This window comes from Lolium rigidum, chromosome 2, assembly GCF_022539505.1.
Source record: "Lolium rigidum isolate FL_2022 chromosome 2, APGP_CSIRO_Lrig_0.1, whole genome shotgun sequence".
Classification (NCBI taxonomy): domain Eukaryota; kingdom Viridiplantae; phylum Streptophyta; class Magnoliopsida; order Poales; family Poaceae; genus Lolium; species Lolium rigidum.
The window spans coordinates 5,596,314-5,610,274 of NC_061509.1; the positions used below are offsets into that span (position 1 = coordinate 5,596,314).

General features: G+C 45.7%; 2 protein-coding genes across 3 annotated transcripts; one reads left to right on the forward strand and one right to left on the reverse strand.

Moving 5' to 3' along the window:
- Positions 1 to 2,092: 2,092 nt before the first annotated feature.
- LOC124691214 (ABC transporter I family member 11, chloroplastic-like) lies at positions 2,093 to 5,506 on the forward strand. The gene is made up of 10 exons (XM_047224473.1): positions 2,093 to 2,302; positions 2,392 to 2,449; positions 3,169 to 3,248; positions 3,325 to 3,376; positions 3,455 to 3,588; positions 3,709 to 3,823; positions 3,954 to 4,040; positions 4,132 to 4,180; positions 4,435 to 4,519; positions 4,683 to 5,506. Exons 1-10 carry the CDS (start codon positions 2,235 to 2,237, stop codon positions 4,759 to 4,761), a joined length of 807 nt encoding a protein of 268 aa, XP_047080429.1. The 5' UTR covers positions 2,093 to 2,234; the 3' UTR covers positions 4,762 to 5,506.
- Positions 5,507 to 11,412: 5,906 nt separating this feature from the next.
- LOC124691212 (polyubiquitin-like) lies at positions 11,413 to 13,961 on the reverse strand. 2 transcript variants are annotated; one of them, XM_047224472.1, is made up of 3 exons: positions 13,857 to 13,961; positions 12,279 to 13,010; positions 11,413 to 12,050 (listed from the first exon to the last, which is right to left on the reverse strand). In XM_047224472.1, exons 2-3 carry the CDS (start codon positions 13,008 to 13,010, stop codon positions 11,637 to 11,639), a joined length of 1,146 nt encoding a protein of 381 aa, XP_047080428.1. In that variant the 5' UTR covers positions 13,857 to 13,961; the 3' UTR covers positions 11,413 to 11,636. The 2 variants fall into 2 exon arrangements, with proteins under 2 accessions (XP_047080428.1, XP_047080427.1); XM_047224471.1 differs by having other exon boundaries at positions 11,413 to 13,010.

The following is a 13,961-nucleotide window of genomic DNA, read 5'->3' on the forward strand; positions in this document are numbered from 1 at the left end:
ACTTGTTGCTGTTCTAGCTGTACTTGGATTTTGTCTGCCTACTAATCATTTGCTTGTCCCTCAATTGTTCTAAATAAAAATAAATGTAACTCAAACTGACAATATCACATTCTTCGCAACAAGTTGATTTTTTTTTCTAGTGTGGTTTTCCCTTGATAGGATGATGTTCTGCATAGTTTGCTCTGGAAAAAGGCTGGCCGTCTGTTTACTACATACAAGTTGAACTGTCCACTGTTACATTAATTTTTTTAAAGCTTCAGGCCCAATGTTTGCTCAGGTCTGTCAGCTTAAGTCTAGGCATGTGCATCATGGCCCTAATGCTTGCTGGTATTAGGTAGCATTGAGGTATGAAGTTAAGAACACATCGTTGAACTCAGGACCAGCTGAAATGTCGCCTACAGCTATGACATTTAAGTTGTACGTGAATTCGTAATTTCATCCTTTTGAAATGAAGATAGCAGATCTTCAGCCGTGACGTATCCAAGTGAGATGACACATCTGACCTACTGAGCTGGAGAATGGTGATCTGTCCCACTCCCTTAATTCAAGATATGTTGTTTGAAGATTACTTTGTACAAACATTTGATCTTGATAGCTTATTTTTATCTTTTTAGATAACGATGTCTTATTTCCTTAAAAATACTTATACTATCTCCTTTGCTTCTGTGCTTATGCCATGAAATGTTCAAACCAATCGGCAGAGTGCAGCATCTTGCTAAAAGGTTGCTTGTCTTACCAGTTCTGCATGCTGCAGAACAGCAGAAGATAAGACCATCATTTGCTGGCTCGGCCGGGGAAAATAACATCACTACTATTCTTCACTCATAGTTTTTCTGAACTATGTTCGTTTATTTATTCTAGTCCAAAGAAGCCATTTCATCATTGCAGAAATACCAGGTGTCCACCACCACCACCTGTCATTATTGTGGATTGGTCTCTGATCTGCCCAGTGACGCCTGCAAAACCACCATATTTTTTGAGTTTCTGAAGCATACAAAACCTCCATTATGATGCATTAAGATACTGTCTGAGCTATGGACTCATTGGTGCAAGCTAAAAAGACTAACAGTTTCTTTAAGTAGTAGAGAAATGAGCTGCATAGCTAAGCACCTAGCCTCTTCTCTAATATTTTTCTTTTGCCGGAGTGTTGCAGGCATGTCGTGTGGATAAGCTGTTGCCTGTTGGATTCGGGGATCAAAGTAGAAACATGCTCGTATATGTGTTGTGCGTCTGCGTCGGTTGGTCGGGATCGAGCATGATCTCGTCATGCCTCGCACCTACCCAATCGACAGACGCCATTGCAGGTCGATCGTGGCATGATCGCCAAGTGATCGGCAAGGAGATGGTGCAGTCTTGTAGTTTTTCTTTGTCAGGTCAAAAAATTAAAAAAAAATCCGAGTGCATGATGTTGGGGTCAGCTGTTGAGGGGCGTTTTTTTTCTAATAATACTATTTTCTTTATTTCCAGAAATAATACTTATTTTTAACGAATTTCACAAATAATACACCGTTGGGGAGGCGTTCCCGAGAAGAAGAAATCGGCCAACAGTTTTCCGAGAAGTCGAGATTCCATGAGCCCGTCGCTGAGCAGGCTAGACAGTATTACTAAAAAAAAAGGAGTTATCGGGGAAGACTTCCCCAATAGGTACTAATTGGATTTTTTTCTGATTAGTACATGGAATATGGGGCGGTCGGGAAAGGCTTCCCCAATAAGTACTAATCGGGTTAGCTTTTCCCGATACGTTTTCCGCCTGCTATATTGCACATACTAGCCCACCGAATCTCGACTAGTCGAGCTAGCCTTGTCCGATAAATCGTAATCGGGGAACACTACCCCAATCCCCAATGGTGTATTATTCTTGGAAAATATAAAAATCTAGTAATATTTCTGAAAATAAAGGAAAAAGAGTATTATTTTAAAAAAATCTCCTGTTGGAGATCTCCTCGGTATCAGTTTCAGAGTTTCAGGGAAAAAAAAGATTCTGCATTTTCGGATGGGCTGATTTTTATTCGGGACAGTACTTTACACCAGTTTTGGCCCAAATAATAGTAGGGCCCAAGACGGCCCTCCACGCCCACCGGTTTTTCCCCACGCTTCTCAGCCTCTCCGACGACCGTAGCCACGCCGTCTCCTCGTCCTCGACCTGCCGGAGCTCTCCTCTCACTTCCAGTCCCCTCGTACCCTTCGCAGATCCGCTCTCTGCTTCCTCGGAAGCTCCACACCGCCGCGAAGCTATGCTCGCCGCGGCCGCAGTCGCGGCGTGTCCTCCCGCGGTGTTGTCTTCTCCGGTCAGCATGACCAGGCATGTCATTCTTATAACTGAACCTCGTGTGCTCCCTCCCATATTTTTTTTCCTTCTCTTATGCTTTGGCGGGTGTCGATGATGTGCAGGAGGTTTTCTTGGAGCTGTAGAGCAGAACGGATTTCAGCTGGGTACTCCCAATTGGAGGTGCAGACTTGTCTCTCTTTACCTCTCTTTTGGTATGAGGAATTTTCCCCAGTTCTGTTTGGACAATCGGTTTATCTACAGGCACACGACACCAATTCAATCTGGAAATGACAATTTAGTATTAGTGCTAGGCTTGATAAAGCCGGGGAACTTGTTTTCTGCAGGTAAAGTTCATTAGGTTTGGATCTCATAGACTGGTTGGGATGTGTGAGTTTACTTGTTTAACTCTCAGTCATCACCAAATTGAGGAATCCTTTCTGAACTCTTGCCACACATATTGCTGAAAATCTGGGGCTTGTATCATTTGTTCCGACTAAGGCTTTATATGGATCTTCTAGATTGGGATTTTAAACCTTTCTGCACAAAAGCTAGGTACGACGTTGGTAGCATTCCGCACTAAGGATAATGCATTACTGAAGTACCCTGAATTGCTATTGTGTTTATAAAAATTCTGTGTACAACAGTATATGATCCACTGCTTTAATCCTTGCCAATTTGGATTGGAGCAAACATATACACTACTACTTATTAACAGGACATAAATGACAGCTGGATTAAAATTCTGATGCCGATTATTAATTCATTACAAGTTGTTTGCGACTCAAAAAATGCTAAACATCGCGATTGGGGAACTGCTGCTGCCAGAAATACTACTGGTCATCTAACTTCCCTGCAATCCGTACATTGCATTGACATATATTAAACTTCATTTCTTTTAGGTTAGAAAAGTCAGCTACCGACCTCCTGGAACCGAGCAAAACTTGTTGAATCAAACTAGTCTTTCTCTCCAGGAGAAAAGGTAGGCATGTGTTTTGTAATGAAATACTTGTGTTTCAAGAATGACTTTTGTATTTATTAGAAACCAATTCATGCAGTTTTGGCTTGATATTTGGACGGAGTGGGAGTGGAAAGACTACTCTCTTACAGGTTTGCACTGGACGACTGCATGACATTTTTTAAATTCCTCTGCATCGTTCATCCTAAGTTGATAGCTTTATTTCTCAGCTTTTGGCCGGTCTATCAAAACCTACATCTGGTTCAATTTGCATTCAGAAGTATGATGATAGTGGAAATCCGATGGGTCCGTCAGAATTATTAGCTTCTCAAAGAGTCGGTATTGTTTTTCAGTTTCCTGAGAGGTTTGAACATTGAACTACTACTTTCACTTTTTTTTTAGAAATTAACATGAATTTCTATGATCTGTTGAGTGCTTGAGAAGTTTCATAGCAAAATAACATAATATACATATATACTTGTAGGTACTTCTTATCAGATACTATACTTGAAGAAGTTACTTTTGGATGGCCGAGGCAAAAGGCAGACAGTCTTTTGAGGAAGCAACTCACTTCAAAACTCCAAAATGCCATTAACTCTGTATTGATTATCTCTCATACATTTGTTTATACCTAATTGAATAATATTATCATTTCTTTTCATTGTGGAGTGAACTTGTTGCTCGAGACACTACACAATTGTTTCCTGAAGATACTTTGTTTTATGCTAGGTTGGTATGAGTGCCATTTCATTGGATAAAAATCCACAGTCTCTCAGTGGTGGGTTCAAGCGACGACTTGCTTTGGCAATTCAACTGGTATTATTTCCATAAATTTATCACGAGTTGATCGTTTTCCTTTTTCAAAAGTTAAGATGGATAATCTTTTCCCTTATTTCTAATCTTCTAGGTTCAGACTCCTGATTTATTGTTGCTTGATGAGCCTCTTGCTGGTCTTGGTATGTTCTTGAATGCTCATAAACTAATACTTGCAGATTATTTTCTTTCCTATGTGTTGGTTCATTTCCGAGCCCATCTAGATGCTCATCAGTGAGAGCAGCCACTCAATGTAATTCTGCTTGTGCATCATATCATCGATGGCAACACCTCAGACGTGATAGGATTTACATTTACTATGTGGTGCCAAATAGTATATTAAATTACTATATGCTTGTCTTAGACGTGGTTACAAAGTTTGTATCTTCACTGTCAGATTGGAAAGCTCGGGCTGATGTTGTGAATCTCCTGAAGGCCCTAAAGAAAGACCACACGATACTGGTTGTAAGTCATGACCTAAGGTAATTTAGAACTCAGTACCATTGGACTCACTATTGAATATTATATTGAGCTATATGTTGGTTGTTCCATACTTCCGTTTGGGCATTCAGCTGAAACCATTTAACTTTTAAATCATGTCCTTGAATTGAGGCTGTTGAAATGTCTAACTAAAATGTTTTACAGAGAACTATACCCACTTGTAGACCGCTCATGGAGAATGGAAATGGGGGGAATTTTGAAGGAGGAATCTTTACCTGTGTAATATGCTTTTGTTCGAATAATTGTCAAGCATGCAGTGCTGTTTACGAGGAGTCCCCATTTCAGGTATCGACGTAAGATTAACTGCTTCACTAGGCTTAACACTAGAAGGTAAGACGCGCTTTGCATTGTCGTGGTGGTCGATATGACAAATAATTTCATGTCAGCAAGCTTTTTATGTAGTGTCTTAGATTTGTAGGCCAAAGAACATACATCCAAATATAGACAAATCTATGACATCCTTTTATGGACGGAGGAAGTATTAGTAATAATAAGAAGAAATGGGATATACGTATATAATATCAAAAGATGTAAACAAAGGAATGCATGCCTTGTCTCAATCATTTGTATATGTTTATGCTGGCAAAACAACACCCATCAGCGAAACAAAACTACTCCCATCAACAAAGTATATAAATGTAAAGCGAACTAAGTGAGGGATGAAGTACAAATTGAATCTTTGATAAGAGGATGTGGACTGAATAAGAAGACCCATGGTAATCCAATTACAGGAGACAAGGCTTTTTAAACAAGTCACTTACAGAATGACAGCTACTTTGTTCAATATGGGGACAGCAAAGGGACCCTCATATGCTGTTTAAGCTTTGTATGACATCTGTCTCGCATATTGGTATACTCATTTGAATGAGTTAAACTTGACTAAACTATAACCGGCTAGCTACTTACCCTGAAAAAGATCCCTCAAAGGGTGTTTAGTTTGTTTGTCTTGTCTTGAACAGCTCGAAATTCAAACATGTTGAGTTTGTTTTTCTTCTGAAAGACAACTTAATACTGTCATTTTTATCTGAATTATAACATAAATTCTTTTAACAAACAGGATCATGGCACTGCACAAATAGTTTCTACAACTGCCGACTCACAAAATGTTACTGCAATATCAGTAAAGCATATACATTAAAGCTTAGAACAGAGAACATAGGTTAGTGTTTTGTCTTGCAAAATAGATACTCCCTCCATCCCAAAATGTAAGGCGCCTAAGCTTTGGTCAAAAGTCAACAATTTTTAAGTTCGACCAAATTTATACGTAAAAATATAAATATCTTCAACATTAAATGGATGTTTTGAGAAACTATACTTTCTGGTGAATCTATTGATATTGATTTGGTATTGTGAATGTTTATATTTTTACTTATAAATTTGGTCAAACTTAAAATATGTTGACTTTTGATCAAAGCTTAGACGCCTTACATTTTGGGACGGAGGGAGTATATGTAAACAATGCATTGTTTCTAATAGATCATTCTATCTTGTAAGAAACAACGCAGTTACGCACTATAGTGACTACTGACTAGCCAGTAGCCACGCACTATATCTTTGAAATCTTCTGTACCATCCATGAATATGTTTATTTTCAGTTGCCATGTCTTTTCTCTAAACAAGAACTCTGAATTTATTTTCTGTTTTGCATGGTTTTTTTTTTAGGGTAAACGTGAGCTTTATTGATCATAAAACACAGTTTTTACAATCATTAGCAATCAGTGCCGGCAAGCAAATCGGAACTGACTCGCTTAATACCCCACTAGACTCACGCTTCCCTAGTTGTGCCAGGCCATGGGCCACCTGATTACTACTTCTACCAATCTTCTTCAGCCCCAGCATAGGATTAGTACGTAATAAATCCTGGATTTCCGAGTAGATGCTCCATGAAGCTGATCGGTCAGGGACTAGGGAGTAAACCTCCTGGACAACACGCTGACAGTCGGTCTCGACGGTGCCTGGGAACCTCTGGATGTCAATGAGATGTTTCAGTCCCTCTAAGCATGCCCTGGCTTCAGCTTCTTCCGCACTCGCATAGTACTGTATATGACTCCAGGACGATTTGACAACACCTCCCTTTTCATCACGCACCACGGTGCCAAGCCCTGCCTTCTTGCTAAAGGCATCCCATCCCGCGTCCACGCTCGCCAACAGCGACCCAACAGGAGGTGGTCGCCAAGTGGACTCCTCATTAGGGATAGGTCTTACACTTTGGCTCGGGTAGAGCAGACCCTTACCCTTGTTGTCCATCATCTTCTCGTTTGCCTCCATAAACGATGACAGGTAGTGTTGTAGAAAGGGAACTGAGGCAGCCACTGATTATTTGCCTTCTCCATGTTTTGCATGGTTATTAGTGATTGTGCTAAACTGAAATCACAAGTTCTTATTGCTAAAGAGCAATCCATTGCATAAGCAAAATCAAGGCCTACAACTCCTTGAAAACCTGAATGTTAAAAATCACTCGACTTGAATGTTCTAACTATCATATCAAGCATTTACATACTGTGCATCAATACTGAAAACCTAAATGTTCTAAAAATCACTCAACTTGAAGATCACTCAGGATCAATTCATCGAAATCTTTTGACTCTGGATCAATTTATCGAAATATTACAACAATGCCTGGTTTTAGAGCTAACTGAATTATATGTTGGCACCATAACATAAGCTAGAGTAATTTGTGTCAGATCGGGTGCTGGATTTTGTTAAACATAATGACCTTCTTTGTAGCGGTAAACCTACAAGAATGCGAAGTACTCACGATATAATCTTGAAATAAAGAGGAGTTCAGATATCAACCTAGACACAGAAGTGCAATAGTGAAATAGTTTTGCTCCTTAAATAAAAATGGACACAACATGTAAGGATACAAACGAAGCATAACGGAGTCTCTTGTTTTGACAGGACTTAGAGCATCTCCAGTCGCGTCCCCCAAACCGCGCCGGATCGAGCGTTTGGGGGACGTGTTTTGTTCGTGCCGCTTTTGGGGGACGTCGCTCCCCAGTCGCGTCCCCCAAACGCCGCTCCCAAACATTAAAAATAATTTAAATAGATAAAATAAAACTCTTTACTAATATTCAAATCGGTTCAACATAAAAAAAATACATATAAAACTTCGAAAAAACATAATTAAATTACATACAAATTATTTTAAACTACTTCTTCTTCTTCGATGATGGCCCCGCCTCGTCGTCGTCGTCACGGTGGCGCTTCCTGCTCGTCACCTCTTCCGAAGAGGCGGTGTCGGCCGACGCGTCGGAGTCCTCCTCGTTGTCGCCGGTGCTCGCCGGCTGCGCCTTGGCCTTGGCCTTGGCGGTATTGGCCTTCGCGTCCGCCTCCGCCTTCGCACGGGCCACCGCCGCCTCCTCTCGACCCTTCTTCCTCCGCGTCCTCCTCCACGCCCGGCCATTCCTCCGCGCTGTCAAGTGGCGGGAGGGAATCGTCGTCGTCGCCGGGCGTCGGAGCTTTCTCCCACCAATGGCGCCATCCGGCGGGCTTTCCCTCGGCTGGAGGTGTCGGACGGAAGCTCGGAGATGTAGCTCATCGTCGCCGGAGGTGTCGGATGCTCGCCGGTGAAGATCCAAAAGCGCCGACGTACGGGTCTTATTGAGCGCGGATGATCGGCGGCGCAGAAGTCGAAAAGACCAGCGGTTGCTCTTCCGAGGAGTCCCGACTCCATTCCGGCGGTTGCCGCGTCGTCGACGTGGTTGCCAATGCGACGGTTCCGCTTCCCGGCAACTGCACCGTCGCTACGTAGGCGGTGGCTGAGCTTCCGAGCCGCTGACGCGTCGGGCCCGCGTCGGGCCCGCGTCGGCTCGCCTCGCTTTTCGTTGTGTCCGGCGTGCCCGTAGCATCCCCTGTGGGACGGGGACGGGCTCGGGGCGCCGGACAAAAATGGGCTTTGGGGACGCGGCTGGAACGCATTTTTGGCCCGGCGCGCTCCAAATCTCTTTGGGGACGCTTTGGGAGACGCGGCCGGAGATGCTCTTATCCCAATTAGCTGGTTTTGTTTCTGCACCTTGCGACCTCGGGGATCCTCTACAAGTTGATATCTTCCTTCACCAGCAATGACGTCATCTGATCATCTGCTCGATTCTAGGTGGCTGCTGCGTGGTCCCATGGGCGTATTTACTGGCTGTTGTGTGCTTCTGATGGAGAGCGGCTGGGCTGATGGTTCGTGCCGCCATCATGTTTTCTGCTCGGCGATACGTGTTATACTACGGAATTGCCTCACACACGACGTTTTACGTACGACTCCTGTACGATAGTTCCTCCAAAACGTTTTTTTAGGCCAACTGAACGCTAATTACTGACCCACGCCCGAAAGTCTCTGGCCCAGCCTAAATCAAACATAAATCCTGCCCTGACTCCAGATCTTAGAGCATAGGAGCACTAAAATTTGGCGTGCTACATATCGCTGCGATCGCGCTGTAAACGCTTACCGCGCGCTGCGTTTGATCTATTATGCAGCACGTCGCTAAAAAGTTTCTTCGCCGGACGCTCCATTATGCAGCGCGTAGCGCGGCGGAAACAACATTTTGATCATATTTGCGTACGGAATAGATCAAACAAAACATAAAAAAATTAACTAGAAATACGAAATATATTGCAAACTTCGACGCTACAACCACATTTATTTCGAAACTACCCTAAACTACTTGGAATCCCAATCGAAATCCGACGAGCCGGAGTCGTCGACGACACCGGAGTGGATGTCCACTCGAAGAAGGAGGAGGGGGAGAGGACGATCGTCGACGGGCCGGTGCTGTTTTTCTTCTCCTCCGCCTTCCTCGCGGCATTCTCCTTCCTCTCCTTCTTCCTCGCCGGCGACTTCGCCTTCCGCTCCTCGCGATCCGCCTTCTTCGCCGCCTTCGCCGCCGCCTTCTCCCCTTCCTTCTTCTCGTAGAAGGCCTCCATCGCGGCGACGTCCTCCGGGAACTGGCGCGCCCACTCGAGGCGGAGGCGCTTGTTGTCCCGATCAGCATCCCTCCTCGTCCTGCATGTCCGACGATGAAGACGACGACGTCGCAGGCGACGGCGAGCGTGCAGCTCTGCCGCGGCCACGACCACGATCGCGAGCTCGGCCTGCACCTCTACCAGCCATGGCGTCGACTCTTGAGATGGTGGCGGCTAGGGTTGGAGAGAGAGGCGCTAGAGTTTGTGTGTGAGAGGGACGATGAGAGGCAACCCTTTTTATTGGCCGAAGGGAGGCGGGGAAGCGGTGGCACTCATTAACGCCGGCACGCAGAGCTAGGCGCGACGAGACGCTTCGCTACGCCTCTACGGGAACTGCACCGTCGCTGCGCGCCAATAACTTCTGTCGCGAGGTGGGTGACGGTTAGGTTAAAATTCAATGTTCCGCTGACGCATCGGTCCCGCCACTCCCCGCCTCGCTTTTCGGTGTGTCCGGCGTCCCCGGAGTGTCCCTGTGTAGCGCGGACGGGCTCAGGCGCCGGACACCGTATCGGGTCGCGCTGGACAAAAAGGTGCTTTGGAGTACACGGTTGGGAATGTTTTTTCCGGCACGCCCCTAATCCCTTAGGGGATGGTTTGGAAGACACGACTAGGGATGGTTTTGTTCGTCGGAAAATAACAAAAGGGACAAAGTAAAGAAAAAAGTTGTTTTACTTAACAGGTGGGGCCTACTAAAACATGAGACTGCTCCGGCCCAGGCCCACGTTTCCATTGCATCGCGTGACGAAGTCTCTAGCTGGTCGCAGCCACGTAAGATCGGACAAGTATCGTACACAATTTATCGTACGTATAGCAGCGCTCGTTATACTATTATAGCCTTTGTGTGTCTCAGGTGGAGGAGAGGTGTAGCTTTTTTTTCTTCTCTCTGGTGTATCGCCGTTCTATTTGTCTCTTTTTCCAGTTGTTGTTCTGCTGGTCTGCTTCTCTCCTGGTTTGTATATATGTATCCTGAGCCCTGACTCCAGACTTCTAGAGCAACCTGTGTTTGAGTGAAGCTCTTCTGCGCAGGCTAGGTGACCATATCACCCTAGCCATATTTCATTCCTCAGAACCAAACACAAATATTAAACACTTACTCAACCCACTCAACCAAACAGAAAAAGTGGGTACAATTTCCTGCAAACTGTACACAAGTAACGGACACCTGAACGAACTGCCGGTACTCGGGCTCCGAGTGGGGCATCGGGATGGAGATCCGCAACAGTGTGGAGAGGCCATGGATGGCAAAAAGGGCAAGGCGATGAGGGTGGAAGGTAGCGAGCCATGGGGGAAAGCAGGTCATTGAGCGAGAACTTGGACCACCTGACTGAATTCTTGCGTTCAGGGTGCGTGTGATGCTGCAAGCTGAATAAGTTGTGCATGTTTGTTGTTTAGCTGCTGATCTCTCCCTATTCGTGGGTGTTACAGTTTTATGGTTTTGAATTTCTCAGGAGCACGAAATAAGCGTTCGAAAATGGATAGCGAAATCCACAATCTATCATGTCTTTCAAGCCGCACATTGCTTTCTACCACCCAACGGAAATTTAGTTCTGGAGGAATAGAACCGACTGCCAAACCAAGAGCATTTTCGTTACAACATGAAAAATGGATAGCAAAATCCACAATCCATCATGTCCTTAAGTCACACATTGCTTTTTACCACATCATTTTAAACGGAAGTTTTAACAAACATTCCTCTTTTCATTGCCACACAATGAAAGGGAGCCTAATCCTTTTATCAGGATCGAATTCTTTTTTTACTGCCGTGAAGCTCTGACAAAAGTGTTCATCACACTGTCAGCACTACATTTCTTATAAAATAAGAGCTCAGTTCCAAAACGATTTTCCCATGATACTGAAAAGAAACAGGGAATATGGATTTCAGAAGAGGCAGAAACGACCATTCACAAACTAAAACAATATATCAAATCGACAGTAAAATGATCATGGCAGATTACTCCAAAGTTCATTTATTCATTATCAATTTACCACGAACTGCTGTACCAGCAAACTGTTATCACGAAACCAACACATAGGGAGCTGATGGTCCATTAAACCAGGCACAATAGACTTGACACAAACGAGAGTACGGGACAGACACTTCACTTCTAGGGCTACAATGACAGCCCACCGGACAACACAAGACACTTACTGACCACCGCGAAGGCGGAGCACCAGGTGGAGGGTGGACTCCTTCTGGATGTTGTAGTCGGCGAGGGTGCGGCCACCCTCCAGCTGCTTGCCAGCAAAGATCAGGCGCTGCTGGTCCGGGGGGATCCCCTCCTTGTCCTGGATCTTGGCCTTCACGTTGTCAATGGTATCCGAGCTCTCAACCTCCAGAGTGATGGTCTTCCCAGTCAGGGTCTTGACAAAGATCTGCATACCACCACGCAGGCGGAGCACCAGGTGGAGGGTGGACTCCTTCTGGATGTTGTAGTCGGCGAGGGTACGGCCATCCTCCAGCTGCTTGCCAGCAAAGATCAGGCGCTGCTGGTCCGGGGGGATCCCCTCCTTGTCCTGGATCTTGGCCTTCACGTTGTCAATGGTATCCGAGCTCTCAACCTCCAGAGTGATGGTCTTCCCAGTCAGGGTCTTGACAAAGATCTGCATACCACCACGCAGGCGGAGCACCAGGTGGAGGGTGGACTCCTTCTGGATGTTGTAGTCGGCGAGGGTACGGCCATCCTCCAGCTGCTTGCCAGCGAAGATGAGGCGCTGCTGGTCTGGGGGAATGCCCTCCTTGTCCTGGATCTTGGCCTTCACGTTGTCAATGGTATCAGAGGACTCCACCTCCAGGGTGATGGTCTTGCCAGTGAGGGTCTTGACGAAGATCTGCATGCCACCACGCAGGCGGAGGACAAGGTGGAGGGTGGACTCCTTCTGGATGTTGTAGTCGGCGAGGGTACGGCCATCCTCCAGCTGCTTTCCCGCGAAGATGAGGCGCTGCTGGTCCGGGGGAATGCCCTCCTTGTCCTGGATTTTGGCCTTCACGTTGTCAATGGTGTCAGAGGACTCCACCTCCAGGGTAATAGTCTTGCCAGTCAACGTCTTGACAAAGATCTGCATGCCACCCCGAAGGCGGAGTACAAGGTGGAGGGTGGACTCCTTCTGGATGTTGTAGTCGGCGAGGGTCCTGCCATCCTCCAGCTGCTTGCCGGCAAAGATGAGGCGCTGCTGGTCCGGGGGAATGCCCTCCTTGTCCTGGATCTTGGCCTTGACGTTGTCAATGGTGTCAGAGGACTCCACCTCAAGGGTGATGGTCTTGCCAGTGAGGGTCTTGACGAAGATCTGCATGCCACCCCGAAGACGGAGGACAAGGTGAAGGGTGGACTCCTTCTGGATGTTGTAGTCAGCAAGGGTCCTGCCGTCCTCTAGCTGCTTGCCAGCAAAGATGAGGCGCTGCTGGTCCGGAGGGATGCCCTCCTTGTCCTGGATTTTAGCCTTAACATTGTCGATGGTATCTGAGGACTCCACCTCCAGGGTGATGGTCTTGCCGGTGAGGGTCTTCACAAAGATCTGCATCTGCAGAGAATAATAACCAAATAGAATGGTAAGCCTCAAGAAACAGACCAACGAACAGAATCAAACATCTAATATTGGTATTTAAATAAGCATCAAGCTATGTAGAATCAACAAACAAGAGCAGGATAAATTGATGAAAAAAAGTCAACATCAACAGGTTTCTATTCATATCTAACCACAAAAATCTGAAAAATCATCTAGCTATAGAGAGTGAAGCTATAAAAAATCATCAAACAAGAGCAGGATAAATATGATAAAGAAGACAGTCCACACACAACAGGTTTCTATTTGTATATCTAACAACAAAAAATCCGAATATATCAGCTATGTCAAGCTGACGAGCATGCATATATCACCTAATCTACAGACATGCAAGCTACAAACCTAGCTCATCCGGTTTAAGAAGCCATGTTACAATGATAACGATCCAATCAAGAGCAATATATCAATTGACAACAAAACTATGGCTCATGGGCTAACAAAACAAGCAGGGATTATAGAATTGGCCTCTGGAACGTGCATAGATCAACCTATGAGACCACACGGCATCAGGATGTCAACCTACACGAACAGATCTAAACAACACATACGCACTCGACGAATTTGCGGAAACAGCAGGAGATCTACATGTAAAATCCCTACGAATCGGGTACAGCGTCACCGATCTAACAACTACGAACAGGTCGACCGCCAAATCCCGGCCACCGCAACTTGAGATCGAACATCTACGAGCAGAACCCGACCAAATCCGACAGAACTACATCTCCAACTACCCAACGATGAGACGGGAAGCGCATCAAAAACGTAGATCTGGACGGGGCGGGGGCAGGGAAGGAGGCGCGGTACCTTGATGCGGCGGGGGAGGATGATTCGACGAGCGTCGAGGCGATCGGGGACGAGATTGGTTGGGGGATTTTTGGGTCCGTTGCTTGGAGCGGTGGTGGTGGATCG

What these genes read in the sequence shown, in the direction of transcription:
- LOC124691214 (XM_047224473.1), top strand. Translation starts at nt 2,235, where the DNA reads ATGCTCGCCGCGGCCGCAGTCGCGGCGTGTCCTCCCGCGGTGTTGTCT. An exon ending in GTTTTTCAGTTTCCTGAGAG is followed by an intron (nt 3,589 to 3,708) that starts GTTTGAACATTG and finishes ATATACTTGTAG; the next exon opens with GTACTTCTTATCAGATACTA. An exon ending in TTGCTTTGGCAATTCAACTG is followed by an intron (nt 4,041 to 4,131) that starts GTATTATTTCCA and finishes CTAATCTTCTAG; the next exon opens with GTTCAGACTCCTGATTTATT.
- LOC124691212 (XM_047224471.1), bottom strand. Translation starts at nt 13,010, where the DNA reads ATGCAGATCTTTGTGAAGACCCTCACCGGCAAGACCATCACCCTGGAG.